Here is a 14,505-nt window from a genome sequence, read left to right on the forward strand (position 1 = left end):
GCCACTGCGCTCCGCAGGGCTTTTCTGGGGCTTTTCTGCCCCAGGTTTGGACACTGCACTGTCATGCCTTTCCACCTGGGAAAGGAGCACTCCTCCCTGGGCCACCCCACGGCCTTGCTGCTATAAGCCTGTGTGTCTGGAAGTCAGTGCCACTGCCTGCCTGCTACATGTCCCTGTTCCTAATCTGAGTCAGGCAGCCTAGTAGGAACCCCCTTGTGACCCTGGCACAGGTGTACCAAGTGATGTGGTGGTGGCCAGGACTTGGGGTCACGGCCAGTGCTGGGCTGTGGCTTGTCTCCATCTTTAGACAAGCTTCCCTGTTGGTTTGTGCCCAAGAGAACAGACTACTGAGCCATCCTATGCAACTCAGAAGGTGCATGTAAGGGCCAGGAGGCAGACTGAGGGTGTGCGAGGCTGAGTGATGGGAAGGCCATTTCCTGCTACCCTAGGTTACGCTCCCCAAATACTGCCAGATCTGTCCCAGACCCCACAGATTCCCAAGCAGGTCAGTCACCCAGTTCTCTCACAGGATGGATGGGTGAGCAACCTGTGTGCCCCCCATTGCCACACACTGATCCTGGACCCTATTCTCTGCCCCTCCAGGTAAACTGTCGGACATTAAATCGACGTGGTCCTCAGGGCCCGCCTCACACGCACAAGCGTCCCTGTCCCACGAGCTCTGGAAGGTGCCCCGGAACTCAGCGCCCACACGGCCTCCGCCGGGGCTCACCAACCCCAAGCCTTCCTCCACCTGGGGAGCCAGCCCGCTCGGCTGGACCAGCTCCTACTCCTCAGGTGCGAAGCAGTCCTGGGGGTAGGGGGTAAGGGGCGTTGTGGGGACCTGGGGTGTCCTGCGGGCTGCTCTTCTCAAGGGGCCCAGGTCCAGGCAGGACCATGCTGCCCTCAGTGTTAGTTGGCCTGAGAAACTGGGATTGCACCAGCTCTTCCCCTAGTGACCCTAAGGGTCTGTGCAGCCAGAGTGGTTGTGTGAGGTCAGGTCTGCTCTGCTCTGGTCTTTGATGCGGCTGACCCCAGTTCATCTCAGAACCCCCACCCCGGACTGAGCCCTGAGCACCGCTAGTGTGGCCCCAAACAGCGGGAGTCTTGACTCTAAATCAAGGTGCAGAGAGGGTAACCTGAGGTGAAAAGGTGGGGAGGGCCTCAACTTGGGGGGGGCACAGGGCCCTCAGGACAGCTCCTGGTGCCATACTAGCCCTGTGACTTCTCTGTCCTGCCAGCAGGTTCTGCCTGGAGCACCGACACCTCAGGCAGAGCAAGCAGCTGGCTCGTGCTCCGCAACCTCACACCCCAGGTACTGAGACTAGAGAAGGGAGGGAGAGTGTGTGTGTGTGTCTGAGCTGAGACCCTTTATGTGTACCAGTGTGCGGTTGTGTTTCTGTGTGTGGTATGTGTATCTGAACTGAAACCCTTGGTCACCAACCAGAGGTGACAGTGCAGACGCTTGTGCCTCTCTTTGGGGGCCTGGAAGTGTAGGCTCTCGGGGATGCTGTGCTGGTGTGGGGGGTTCCCACTCCTGGGACCCTTTCCCCCTGAGATGGTGCCCTACTTCCCTGCAGATCGACGGCTCCACGCTGCGGACGCTGTGCCTGCAGCATGGGCCCCTGGTCACCTTCCACCTGAACCTGACGCAGGGCAACGCCGTGGTACGCTACAGCTCCAAGGACGAGGCTGCCAAAGCCCAGAAGTCGCTGCACATGTACGTGCATGCCTCACCAAGCTGCCACCTCTTCTTTTTATTGTTCAGGGTCGGGGAGGGCACACACGGTGGTGCTGGGGAACCCTATGTGATGCTTGATATTTGGTATACATCAAATCTTTTATTGGTTTGAATTTGGGGCCACACCTAGCTCAGATTACTCCTGACTCTGCTCAGAGATCACTCCTGGCACAGCTCGGGGGACTACATAGAGTGCCGGAGATTGAAGCCGGATTGGCTGCTTGCAAGGCCAGTGCCTTCCCTGCTCCGCTATAGTTCCCATCCCCATATCTGACCATTTGTCCAGTCGCAGCTGTTCATCTGCTGTCCCAGAACTGGCCCAGGGCGTCACATTGCTGTGGGTCCCTCATCTCATCTCCTTCCTGACCTTAGTTCTTCTGCGTCCAGGTTTGCCCAGCCAAAGGGTGGGCAGGTTGGGACTGACCCCGCAGAGAACAGGCCTGGTCTCACTGTGCTGTCCTTGTAGGTGCGTGCTGGGGAACACCACCATCTTAGCCGAGTTTGCTGGGGAAGAAGAGGTGAACCGCTTCATAGCCCAGGGCCAAGCCCTGCCTCCCACGTCCAGCTGGCAGTCGAGCACCGGGACCAGCCAGGCCCGGCTGGGCGCCTCGGCCAGCTCCCATGGCTTGGTCCGCAGCGACGCTGGACACTGGAACACGCCATGCCTGGGCGGCAAGGGGAGCGGCGACCTGCTATGGGGTGCGGTCCCCCAGTACTCGAGCAGCCTGTGGGGGCCCCCCAGCACCGAGGACAGCAGGGTGATTGGCAGTCCCACCCCCCTGAACACTTTGCTCCCAGGAGACCTTCTCAGCGGGGAGTCCATCTAGCCTGGTGCCGAGCCCGATGCCCCTCTGGCCGGCGCCACACGAGTACCTCTGTCCAGAACTGAAGGCCGGGCCTGCGGCTGCTGTCCGCGTCGCATGCTGCCCGCCCACAGGATGTTTCTCGTAGCTTTTGATTTCATGTCGTCTTATGTTTGTCTGGTGTATGTCATTTTGATTTGTGTGTGTTTTGTGTGTTTGTGTGTGTGTATTTTTTTTAAGTATAAAAGCTGCTTAGAATAGTTGTATCATGAAGGGCACTTTTCAGACTGTGGGCTGGAAAGGGTGATGTGATCACGGGGGTGACGGAAAGGGGCCTGGGCAGCCGGTTTCCACGCGCCTGGGACGACGATGCACATTTCCGGAGGCGCCAGCTACTGCCCCGGGCGCGCCTCACCATCGGCCCAGCCGGTCCCTGCAGAGCCGCCCATGCACACGTCCCTTGTTCCATTACTTCTTCATGTCATTTTTTAATCCCCCCCAAAATTATTTTTTAAATGTTAAGAGAAGAGACATATCAAACATGCAAATACTTGAACCCAGCAGGCCAATACTGAAATGTGAACACCTTCCGTCGGCACAGACGGCTCGAGGGCATCGAGGCAGGCCTTTCGTGCACAGCCTGCATACGTGTGCGAGCATGTGTGTGCACGCCAGGGCCCGCGGGGGCCTTGGGTCTCCCTGCAATTCAGCATATGCTCTTCGGGCGCATCGGTCAAACGTTTGTTACCCCTTCAGCTTCTGCCTTTGCACTGAGTGTCTCTGCCCTTCCCACCCACCACAGAGAAGTCACAGGACAGGGCTGGCGGCAATTCACGTGTAAATGTTTACTCAAGGACTCGGATTGCGTTGAAAACTTACAGTGTATATCTCTGGAGAAAGAATCCTTTATATACCTACCTTCAGCAGCTTTTCTATTTGCGGACGAACGCCGGAACACGAACGATCCCCAGAGCCGAGCACTGTTGCTCTCTCTCGGGAATACAGAGGTGAAGAGAAGCTGGCGAGGGGGGACAGGAACACGCACTTGGACTGGGCGGTGATGCGCTCGGGGGCCACGCTCGGGCTCCCACCTGTTTACAGACCTTTTTTTCCTCCTCCTTCAGACTTTAAAATAAAAAATAAAAGTTTTTTAAAGGAATTAAAAAAGAAAAAAATGAAAAAAAAAAAAAAAGACTTCCGTGGTAAAGAGCCCTATTTTCAGATGTGGATGCGCTACTCAGCTCTGGGATTGGACAGTGTTGTCCCCTCCGGCCATCGTCGAACTGACGCCGTGTCGCTGACTTGCACATGCGGTGTGCTCTCAGGAAAGCCAGGTTCCCGAGGGGCAGCCGCCAACCATTCATGTATTTTAAACCCGACTCCTAGCACTGAAGATGTTATTAAAAACCAACAAAAAAAAATAAAGGAAAAAAATGAAAAAAAAAAGAAAAAAACCCACAAAGAAGAATACCTAATCTCTAATGTGTAGCAGTTACATATTTACCAAATAATGGACTCGAGAGAAATAGATGTTTGAAGAGTGCTTTATATATTAAAAATTGCTTTATGTTTTTAAAAAAAATGATCAATGTTTTGATTGTTTTGCAAGAAAGACAGACAATGGAGTAACATACTCTCGAGTGTGTTTTAAAAATATATATATGAACATTGTGCTCCCTGCCTGCTTGATCAGGAAACTTGTGCATTACATTTTTTTTTAAAAATTAGCTTTTTAATGGTTTGTTTTATCAAAAGAAAAAAATCGAAAATAAAATAAAAAAGGAAAAACATTTTTAAAAGTCAAAAAAAAAATAAGTAAAGGGTTCCACAAACTTGCAGATCCACAAAAGCTGGTTTTCTAGAGGATCATGAACTATGCACAAACGGGGTTCCAGCCTTGTAAGCCCTCGGGCTGAGTGTAGTGTACGCAGCTAGACGCCCCTCAAGACACCCCTCGGTTCGTGCACCTCAGCGCCGCCCCTTGTGTGGTGCCTGTCAGGCACGCATGTGCGTGCAGGTGGGCAGGCGTGCAGCTTCCTGCTGCCAGTCAGCATCGAGTTGTCAAAAAACTCCTGAGACTTTGAAATTGGGGATGGAAGTAAGTCTGTTTTTTGGGGTTTTTTTTTTTTTGTTGATGTTGTTGTCGTCGTTGGGTTGGGCGGCGGGGGGAGTTTTTGTTTCTTTGACCCTTTATTTTGAATTCATGTCTGTAACGCTGAGATTAAACAAAAAAAAAAAACAAAAAAAAAACAAAAAACAAGTTTGTGACTTTTAATGTTTTCTCCTCATAGAATGTGACTGTCAAGAGAACAGGGCCCCCTAAGAGTGGCTTCCACAAGTACAATGCTTTGTTGAATCTGAATAAATTGCAATTTTTTTTCTTGGCTGTTCAAATAAATGGGGGGTCTGTGTTTTAAAGACAGATATTATTGATTTCCCTGCCTATGACTGTTTCTTACAATATTCTTGGCATTTCCATAACTAGGTCAAGTCCTAGTTAAAACACTGCCCTTGAGTGACTTCTAGCTTTTGGATTTGGGGGTCCACACCCTATGGATGGGGCTCAGAGGTACTCCTGTCTCTGTGCTCAAGGACCACTTCTGGTGGTGCTTGGATAACTGTAAGGGGCCTGTGACTTGAAGCATTTGATGTGTCCAGTGCCTGCAGCCTCAGCTTCCCCTCGAAACATGGCCGTCTGAGAGGACACCTCGAAATGTCCATTCTGGGCTCTGCTCCCACAGGGTCCCACTCACCTGCTCTGGGCTTGGCCAAGCTCTTCTGGCAAGTGGAGGAGCCCATGGGAGATGCTGGAAATCAGGGAATATGTGTGGCACTTCAGCCAAGGCCCGTTTCAGCCTGTGCCCAGGGGACAGGCAGGCTCACCTTGGAAAGGAGCCTTGTGGGACTGGCCAGGCAATATGAGGCCATGAAGGACCCACTGGACATCATGAGGAAGCACAGCGGCTAGAGGGCCAGAGCTGAGATTAGCAGCAAGCAATGCATGATGGATCTCCAAAGACTTTTGTGCTCAAGACATAACAACAGACGCCCCAGTTCCGGATCCTCCCTCACCAGACCCCAGGACTCAAGGCCAGAGCACATCTGACAACTACACACCCACGCTGTGGGCTGCTCTCAGGGCTGGTGTCAGAACCAGGCTCTAAACTTGCGTCTCAGGCCACTGACTTTGAGGCCCCAGGCAAAGCCCAGCTCTGGATGCTAAGCAGCAGGCCTGGTGTCAGAACTCCAGTGTGCCCAGCCTGGGGTTGTGGGCAATCTGCACTTCCCAAAGAGCTGTTGCTGGAGGAAGTGGTAGTTTCCGCTGCTCTTCTGAAGATCCATGGCCTGTGAGTGCTCCAGCAGAGTAACACACCGAGGGTTCATGGTGGGCAAGCCAGGCTTGAATGCTCTTTTTGGAAGAAGTTCACAGAACATTCCAGCAGGAGGAGCTTGCAGGCCCCAAGGTGTTTCCAAGCAGAATAGACAGGCACTGGGCTACTGCTGGGTGCTTCGTCTTCATGGCAACCTCCAACCTCAGTGGTGGAGGCCAGAGATCGGGCCCAGAAACGGGGACCGAGAGGAGCACAGGGCAGGGCAGGTACCCTTGTGCCCAGCCAAAAGTGGGCTGACAAGACAACCAGACTGCTTTGACCACATTAGTTACGTCCTTTCCTGACTGCCACTCACCCCAGAGTCCTGACCATCAGCCCCAGAACTGTATCCACTGTGGCACCTTGGCAGTGTCTGACGCGACATCCCGCTGAACCCACCCCCATCTGCCTCCTGGGGCTCAGCAGCAGAAAAGCCACACCTGAATTCCCCAGGTCAGGCTGATGGTGGAGAGCAGCAGAGGCTGCCCGAGCCTGGGACAGTGAGACAATGCCCACAGGTGGCAGCCCAGAGACAAGGCCATTTTGTGGAAAAAGTGTTTAATCAAAATAAATAGCAACCTAGGTATGGATAGGGGGAGGGTGGCCAGCGGAATCCAGTAGAGGATTGCCTGTTTTGGCAAGTCCCCGAAAGACCCGAGTGAAGCTGCAGAAACTGAGGGCCGGGCTGACAGCACTACCAGGAGTCCAGATCCTCTCGGGATGTGGCCAGCGGCATCTCCGCAGCCTCCGACCTGCCAAAGGGGAGGGAGGTCAGTAAGGCCTGGGTCAGCGGGTCACCCTCCCAGTCCCAAAGGCCAGAGGCCTAGCACCCTGCAGCTGCCACCAGCCCTAGCTGGGAGTGAGCTCTGGGGTCACGTGCATTTGGGAAGCATTTGGTGAGAAGTGGACTGTGAAGTGGACTCTGGAGACAATGGCCTACTGTAACTTAAGAAAGAGGCAATGGAGGAGATCCCTGTCAGCTGCCCCTTTATGATCCATCTTCGCCCTCTCATGCCAATTCTCCCATAAATGCACAGGGACCCCATGCCAGGGTCCCAGGCAAGGCTGGCCCAGCCCCTTACCTGCACCTCTCCTTTCTCTTGTAGATCGAATGAATCTTGTTGATTAAGAAGATTTTGTCCTCACCCTCCTAGAAGGGTCCCGAGGTGCAGGGTCAGAAGGGGTGCTACCCCAGGTCCCTGCGCCTGTCCCCCCACAATATTCAGGCTCAACCCATACCCTCCCTGGCACTGAATGTTCACAGCAGGCAAAAGTGGCACCAAAACCAGGACATTGAAAATCTTAAGAGGCAGGAAGCAGCGGCCAGAATTGAACAAGATATTGGAATCTGGGCTGGGTGCAGTATGGTAAGCACTATAGATGACAGGACACCCCAAAACAACCGGCCATGCCTCCTACCCTCTTCCCTGGTTACCGCCTCCTGTACACCGGGCCCATTGGATGGAATCGGGTGGAGGGGCACTGGTTGCCAATCTAGAACATTCAGGGACATGGGCACTCACGTTGCTGATCTGCTCCTTGAGCAGGGAGATGACGGTGCGCTGGCCCTTTACCACCTGGATGTTGAGGTAGATGACTGCCCTGTGGGACGGGCAGCCCGGTTGAGGCAGAGCCATGCGGATGAAGGGGCGGGCAGGGGCCACCCACCCTCCCACACTCACAGGAGCAGGGCCGACAGCAGGTAGGTGGGGAAGGGGTCCTCCACCAGGTGGTGGTGCAGCCAGGGCAGCCAGGACACGCCAGGGCCCGCCGCCTCCAGATGGCGCACCCAGGCCGTGCCTGCCTCATACATGGTGTTCAGGTTCCGGAAGGGCCCGCAGGTGCTCGACGGCTTCACCCTGGGGAGGGGGCAGCAGCTCGAACCCTCTGCCCCGGGACCCCCAGACCCGCCAGGCAGCTCCCTGCCCTCCCTCCCTCCCCCGATCCACTCACTGCCACACTGCGAAGCAGAGGAAGACAGCGGCGCCCAGGAAGGCAGGAAAGCAGAGCAGGGAGAGGAACACAGTGCTCATGTGGGAGGCCAGCCAGGGCCTGCGAGGTGCCTGGCAGTTGGCCATGAGGCTGGCCTGGGGACGGAGGTCGCATGGGGGTCACTGCTTCGGAGTGGCCAGGCCAGGCCAGTGCCCTGAATCAGGAGACTGGGCCACAGGGCATCCAGTACCACCACCCCGCATGGTACCAAGGACACCCTCGGGGCCACCGTCTCACCTTCTTGATGTAGAAGAGCAGCAGCAGCTTGACAATCTGTAGGACAGGGAGAAGCGGGGAGAAGAGGACCCCTAGCCTGCAGGGGAGAGAGGAATGGGGTGAGGTCCCAGGGCTGGCCAGACCCAGACCTGCACTGGCCCCACCAGCATGTAGGGCCAGAGCGAGGAGGCAAGGGAAGGTACGCACCAGATGAGGGTCTGCCCGTAAATGAGTTCCAGAACATTCCGGGCAATGTCAAACTCGGGCTTCCTGCTCTCCTTCAGGTGCTTCTCGGACACAAGCCTGGGTGGAGAGATGGTCCCCTAGGTAAACCTGGTCCCCCCCCATCCACCCAGCAAAGGAGGCCCAGCTAAGGGTCCTGATCCTGAAGGTTCCCTGGGCCGCACCAAGACGGACCCACATCCTTCTGTTCCACTTTCCTGCTTTTATAAAACCATCACTGGGTTCAGTTAGATGATTATGGGGGCAGTGGGGAAAAAACGGTCCCCAGAGGCACTGACCCTTCCCACAGGGCACAGAGCCAGGTCTTGCCTCAAAGAGTCAGAGGTGGAGATGCAGGAGATTGAGGCTGCCCGTCAGAGCTGAGACCTCCCCGGGGACCCCCTTCCCTGCCCTGCCCAAGGCCCCAGCCGCACCTCCACACCAGCTCCCCGAGAAGCGTGTCCAGCAGCGTGAAGATGAAATCCATCACAGCCAGCCGGTACAGCTCCTGGCCCACAAAGTCCTCCCAGCACTGAGAGTGAGGTGGGGAGGGGAGCGTCAGCAGGAGGCATGACCCCCCCCCCCCCCAGTTTAGGCTGAGACCCGCCCAAGTGCCCTGCCCAGTCTGGTAGGCCATGCATACTCAAGGCTCTGCCCATCCCATGGCCCCACCACTGGAGCTCCAGGCCAAGCCCAGCCGCAGACCACACCTCCTCCCCTGCTAGACCTGGGCCAGGCACCCAAGTCCCCAAATGCCCCCAATCCAGAACCTGGGCTTGCAAACGTCCAGGCCGCCTCACCTGGTCCTGCAGTGCCTCCACCCTGCGGCCCAGCCAGTGGTAGCACAGAATGCCCAAGGTGACCATCTTGAGGATGAGGTTCCTGTGCGGGCAGAAGATGCAGCTGAAAGGGAGCCCCGGGAGCCAGGCGGGGTCCCCCACCCCAGAGAGCTGTGTCGCCCGTGCACACCTGCAGATGGCCACGTACACCTCCAGCACCGGGGACTCCTGCAGCTCCAGGGCGGCCAGGCCGCGGAACAGATAGGGCGCTGCGAGGTTGAAGAGACAGACCACCAGGGGCAGGGCCAGCAGCCGACTCTCTTGCTGGGCCGACATGGGGCTCTGCAGGGAGAGGGGCTGCCCCAAGAAAGGGGGGTCACTCCTCCCCCCTTCTGGGCTGGAGCCCAGAGGGAAGTAGGAATAAAGAAAAGGCAGGGGTGGGGCCCAGAAAGAGGCAGGGCCAAAGGGGCATGACCAGTGGTCGTCCAGTGGTCATGGCCTATTTGGGTGGGCGGGGTCTTGGGTGGGTGTGGCCCGAGAGGGGGTGGTCAAGGCTGTGTTGGGGGCGTGGGTTGTGCGGGGTGGGGTCGCAGGCCGGTCACCCACCTTGAGCATGAACTCAGAGAAGGTGTAAATGGCCACGGTGCAGCCCATTATGACGCCCACACACAGCAGCCATATTAGACCCTGGATCAGCAGCCTGCGCAGTCGCCTGCACAAACCGTGGGGCCCGTGCCCCAGACGAGACTCAGCCAGCAGCTCCTGCAGGGCCGGGCAGGTGGGCTGGTGGGCAGGTGTGCAGGCCACCCCGTCCCCCATCCCCCTGCCCATGCCCACCAAACCATCCTTTACTCCCTTTAAATTTGGGGGTGTTTTTGTTATTTGGCTTGTTTTTGGTTTTGTTTTTTTTTTTTTTGGTTTTGTTTTTTTTTTTGGTTTGGGGCCCACACCTGGCTGTGCTCAGGGCTGACTCCTGGCTCTGCACTCCGGGTTCTCCGAGCCTGCCGTGAGTGACCCCTATGAGATGGAACCCGGATCTGTGCTATGGCTCCAGCCCAGTTCCCCTTAAAGGCACCCTCCATCCCCACTCAGCACTGATTGCTAGGATGCTCAACTCTCCTGAAGACTGATCTAAACTGGTCTAATCTGGGATCCCACAGGTCTTCCAGACAGCTCCTGGCCTGAGGTTTAGTTTAGGGGTTGGGGCTTCCTCCCACAGGGAACAAGGACAGGAACCCTAGGTGGGCCCAGGAGCAAGTATAATGCCCGAGGAGATGGGGAACCCCAAGTTCCCACGGGACAAAAGACCAACAAGCCGAAAACTAGAATCTGCCATGGGAAGCCCAGAGATTGCAAGGCCAAGAGGGGCCCCAGAAAACCACAGCAAGTACTCTGCAGGGGCCGGGAGGGCAAGACGGGTCCCCCCTGACCTTTAGGTGAGTCCGGATGTTGTCCTGCTGCAGTTGGCACGCCCACTTCTGAGTCACCTTGTGGTCCCAGGAGCAGAAGGCGGTGAGGGCGTGAACACCCAAGGTGCTGCCTACCCGGTAGCTCTCCCCGAAGGAGCGGGACATGCTGGAGAAGGGGTGGGGAGGAGGAAGGCAGGTGAGGACACCTGTGGAACAGGAGGCCAGGTAAAGGGGGGGACTTGGGCTGGAGCAATAGCATAGCTGGGAGGGCCTCACATGTGGCCGAAACAAAGCATCCATATGGTTCCCAGAGCCTGCCAGGAGTAATTTCTGAGTGCAGACCCAGGAGTAACCTCTGAGAACTACTGGGTTATGACCCAAAGCCAAAAAAAAAAAAAAACAAAAAGAAGAAGAACGGGGCCTCTTGCATCCCACCAGCCAGCCCAATTCTACCCAGTCATGGAAGGAAGGCAGGAGGGAGGAAGCCAGAGAAGGAGGGAGGAGTCAGGGAGGGAGGAAGGATGAAAGATGGATAGACAGAAGCGGCTAGAACCAAGGTCACCTGCGGTCCCAGCCAGCCCCTACCTGTACACCAGGGTGATGCAGGTGAGTAAGAAGGTGGTCCCCACAGAGAGGAGGTAGACCAGAGGCATGTTGGGGGGCAGGGTCCCCAGGTCCGGGGAGGTGCGGCTGTGGTTCGTGGGGCGCGTGCAGGACTGGCTGAGGGAGCTGTTGCTGTAGTAGCCGTAGTACATGAGAGAGTGGGTGAAGGAGCCCTGTGGGGGAAGGGGTCAGGGGTCAGTGGTCAGGGGTCCAGGGCCTGTGCGGGAGGAATCAGGGCTCAAGGTCTTCGTGGAGACCCCGGGGTCAGGGTCACGCACCCCTCCGGTGAGGAGCTCCAGGCTGGTGAATCGGGGCCGGACTGGGGGCGCAGGGGGCGGGCAGGCGGCCTGCAGGGCCACGAGGCAGCCAAGTGGCAGCAGCAGCAGTGAGTTGAGCAGTAGCAGGGTCTTAAGGAAGACGAAGTAACTCAGAGCACCGGAGCCAAAGTGGGCGGCAATGCGCTTGAGCGGGGAGCGCCAGGGGGTCAGCACACGCCGGCACCACAACTCGGGAGAGGCCTGCAGACGGAAGGAAGGTTCTGGAAGCAGCTCGGTACCCTGGCGCTTGGGCACCGGGCCTGGGGGTGGCAGGGTACGGGGTCACCTACCAGAACACAGGCATCGCACACTGGGTCGCAGCAGGAGAGGCTGCAAGGACCTGGCCGGGCCTGTGGCTTCCCCGATGAGGTCCAGCTCTCCTCCCTGTGGGAAGAGGGGCGAGGGGCAGAGGTCAGGAGACACAGCCCTGGAGACCCAGACCCCATGATGGCTCCACCCTGCGATGCCCTGACCAGGCTGGCACTGACCGCAGGCGGCGCTTCTCGGCCAGACTCAGGGGCATTGCCCGGAGCATCTGTGCGCGCTGGGCAGGGGCCAGACCCTGCAGCTCCTGGGCCAGCAGGAGCCGCTTCTCTGCAGAGACATGGGGTGTCCGTGGGTCCCCGGACCCCAACCCCATAAACTTACCTACCTGAAAGCCCAGGAATGACCAGCCTGACGCCCTCCCTCCCAAACCCAATTCTCCCCCAAGACTCCTCCACTCAGCACGGGAGGGGTGGCCAGTCCCCCTCCTCTGCCCTCTCCAGAGCGGGGAGCCCCCATCAGCGCCCCAGACCTCCCAGAGGATGGGACACAAAATCCTCACCAGCACCCACTCACCCTCCTCCTCACGGGCCGCGGGGTCCAACTCCAGGTCGTAGGAGCGGAGACTGGGCCTGGTGGAGCGATCCAGTCGAGGCCGGCGGGTCCGCTGCAGCTTGATGGTGCGGTTGTAGTACTGGGAAATAACGGCCCCCCGGCTGCGGCCTGGGGGTGCGACCAGGTCAGGGGCTGCCCAGGCCTCACCATTCCCAGGACCTTGTTTCTCCCCTACTCACCGATGGTGCGGCTAGGCATGCTGGCCAGGATGCGGAGTGTGGCCGCGCTGTACCCCGAGCTGTCCTCAGGGCCCAGGGGTGTTTCCTCGGCTCCCTCTGGGGAACAGAGGTGAATCCAAGGGGTGTCCACCTGCCCACGACTGTCCCCCAGGAATGGGCACCAGATCCCAGGCAGCAGGGACACAGTTGCTCTTAGTTTACCAAAACACTTCCCAACAATAAATCATCAAGAGAATTTTTTTAGTTAGGGAGTAACACCTGGCAATGCTCAGGGATCACTCCTGGCTCTTCGTTCAAGGGGTCACACTTGAGAGTGCTTGGAGGACCATATGGGATGCCAGGGATGAATCCCACCCAGGTCAGCTATGTGCAAGGAAAGTGCCGTCCCTGGGCCCGGAGAAATAGCACAGCGGTGTTTGCCTTGCAAGCAGCCGATCCAGGACCAAAGGTGGTTGGTTCAAATCCCGGTGTCCCATAGGGTCCCCGTGCCTGCCAGGAGCTATTTCTGAGCAGACAGCCAGGAGGAACCCCTGAGCACCGCCGGGTGTGGCCCAAAAACCAAAAAAAAAAAGAAAGAAAGAAAGAAAGAGCCGTCCCTGATGTGTTATCACTCTGGCCCCATATAAAGTAAGTAATATAAAAATAATAAAGGAATTTTTTTTGGGGGGGTCACATCAGCTGCACTCAGGTTACTCCTGGCTTTGCTCAGGAATCACTCCTGGCAGGCTCGGGGGACCATATGGGATGCCAGGGATCAAACCCTAATCATACCGGGGTGAGTCGTGTGCAACGAAAACTCCCTCCCCACCGTGCTATTGCTCCAACCCCCAGGATATAATTTTTGGGGCCACACCAGGACCCCTACTGACAGAAGCAAGTATATGAGCCATCACCTGCTCTGTCATCACAGGTTTTGGTTTAGATTGCTGGACCACCCCCAGCAGTGCTCAGGGCTGGCTCCTGGCTCAGTGCTCAGGGCTGACTCCTGGCTGGTCTGGAGATCACACCTGGGTACCACTTGCTAGACAAGTGCCTGAACCCCTGTACTATGCCCCCAGCCCCCTAAAATGAATTTCTAAGATTTCTTATGGCCCCTCATTCACTCCCAAGACCCCACAGGGGGATGTGGCTAACAGTTTTAAGGTGGCTCAGGCCCCAAGGTGCTCAGATGGTGGGGGGCCCTCAGCATTCTACCCCGAACCCCTCACCTGAGGTCCTCCTGGACTGCAGCTCCAGACCCTCTTCAGCTGCCCACTGGCCTTGCTCCTGAAGGAGCTGCTGGAAGGAGTCGTGGACCTCATCCTCATCGTAGGGGCTGGGCTCCTGGCTGCAGAGGAGTAGGTGGGGGACAGGAGTGAGGGATGGGAACATAGGAGCGGGGAGCAGGGAAAAGGGGGATGGGGGCAGATAGGGGGATAGACGGGGAAAGGGGAAGACAAGGGAATGGGATGACGGGTGGGAGGGGGGAACAAGGAGATGAGGAGACAGTGGCCAGGGGATGAGGGAAAGGGAGATGGGTTGGAGACGGGAATGGGGAGATGGTGGATAGGGCAGAGGGATGAGGTAAGAGGAAGGCAGAGGGACAACAGGGATTAGGAGCTAAAGCCACAGCCCACAGCCCCTCCCGACACTCCCCATGCCCCCCAGCACTCACCCCTGGTCCTCTGGGGCCTCGGGAACATCCAGAACCAGAGTCTGCACCTGGGCCATGTCTGTGGCTAGAGCAGGTCAGTGCAGGGACCCATCTGCAGGCACTGGGTGGAGGAACAGTTAGAGCCCACTGATCCCCCAGTCTCCACCATACATGGGGAGGGAGGAGGAGGAGAGGAAGGAAGGGGAGGGTGGGGGCTGAGCCGGGTGCCTCCTGCCCCTCTCCTTCCTGCTGCCCCTGGGAAGCTGAGACACCCCTCCCCAAAGGTCAGGGCAAGGCCTGCCCTGTGCCCTGGATCTTTCAAGTCACTTCCTGGAACTGTCTGAACCCCAGTTCCACGCTGTCT

General features: G+C 57.4%; 2 protein-coding genes across 2 annotated transcripts in view; one reads left to right on the forward strand and one right to left on the reverse strand.

Moving 5' to 3' along the window:
* The window catches only part of TNRC6C (trinucleotide repeat containing adaptor 6C), a 52,802-nt gene extending 47,851 nt beyond the window's left edge, over nt 1-4,951 (forward strand). Inside the window, exons 22-25 of the mRNA XM_049777122.1 lie at nt 604-795; nt 1,242-1,312; nt 1,578-1,717; nt 2,205-4,951. Coding sequence (XP_049633079.1) covers nt 604-795; nt 1,242-1,312; nt 1,578-1,717; nt 2,205-2,565 — 764 coding nt within the window. The 3' untranslated portion in view covers nt 2,566-4,951. The remainder of the gene's footprint in view (nt 1-603; nt 796-1,241; nt 1,313-1,577; nt 1,718-2,204) is intronic.
* Nucleotides 4,952-6,453: 1,502 nt separating this feature from the next.
* On the reverse strand, nt 6,454-14,256 carry TMC6 (transmembrane channel like 6). The gene is made up of 20 exons (XM_049776142.1): nt 14,163-14,256; nt 13,717-13,835; nt 12,509-12,604; nt 12,291-12,437; nt 11,939-12,044; nt 11,741-11,834; nt 11,412-11,651; nt 11,116-11,306; nt 10,552-10,696; nt 9,728-9,883; nt 9,312-9,478; nt 9,143-9,224; nt 8,777-8,874; nt 8,328-8,423; nt 8,142-8,217; nt 7,866-7,999; nt 7,595-7,771; nt 7,436-7,514; nt 6,995-7,062; nt 6,454-6,664 (listed from the first exon to the last, which is right to left on the reverse strand). Exons 1-20 carry the CDS (start codon nt 14,216-14,218, stop codon nt 6,607-6,609), a joined length of 2,385 nt encoding a protein of 794 aa, XP_049632099.1. The 5' UTR covers nt 14,219-14,256; the 3' UTR covers nt 6,454-6,606.
* Nucleotides 14,257-14,505: the final 249 nt, after the last annotated feature.

The sequence above is a fragment of the Suncus etruscus genome, chromosome 1, assembly GCF_024139225.1.
Source record: "Suncus etruscus isolate mSunEtr1 chromosome 1, mSunEtr1.pri.cur, whole genome shotgun sequence".
Taxonomy (NCBI): Eukaryota; Metazoa; Chordata; class Mammalia; order Eulipotyphla; family Soricidae; genus Suncus; species Suncus etruscus.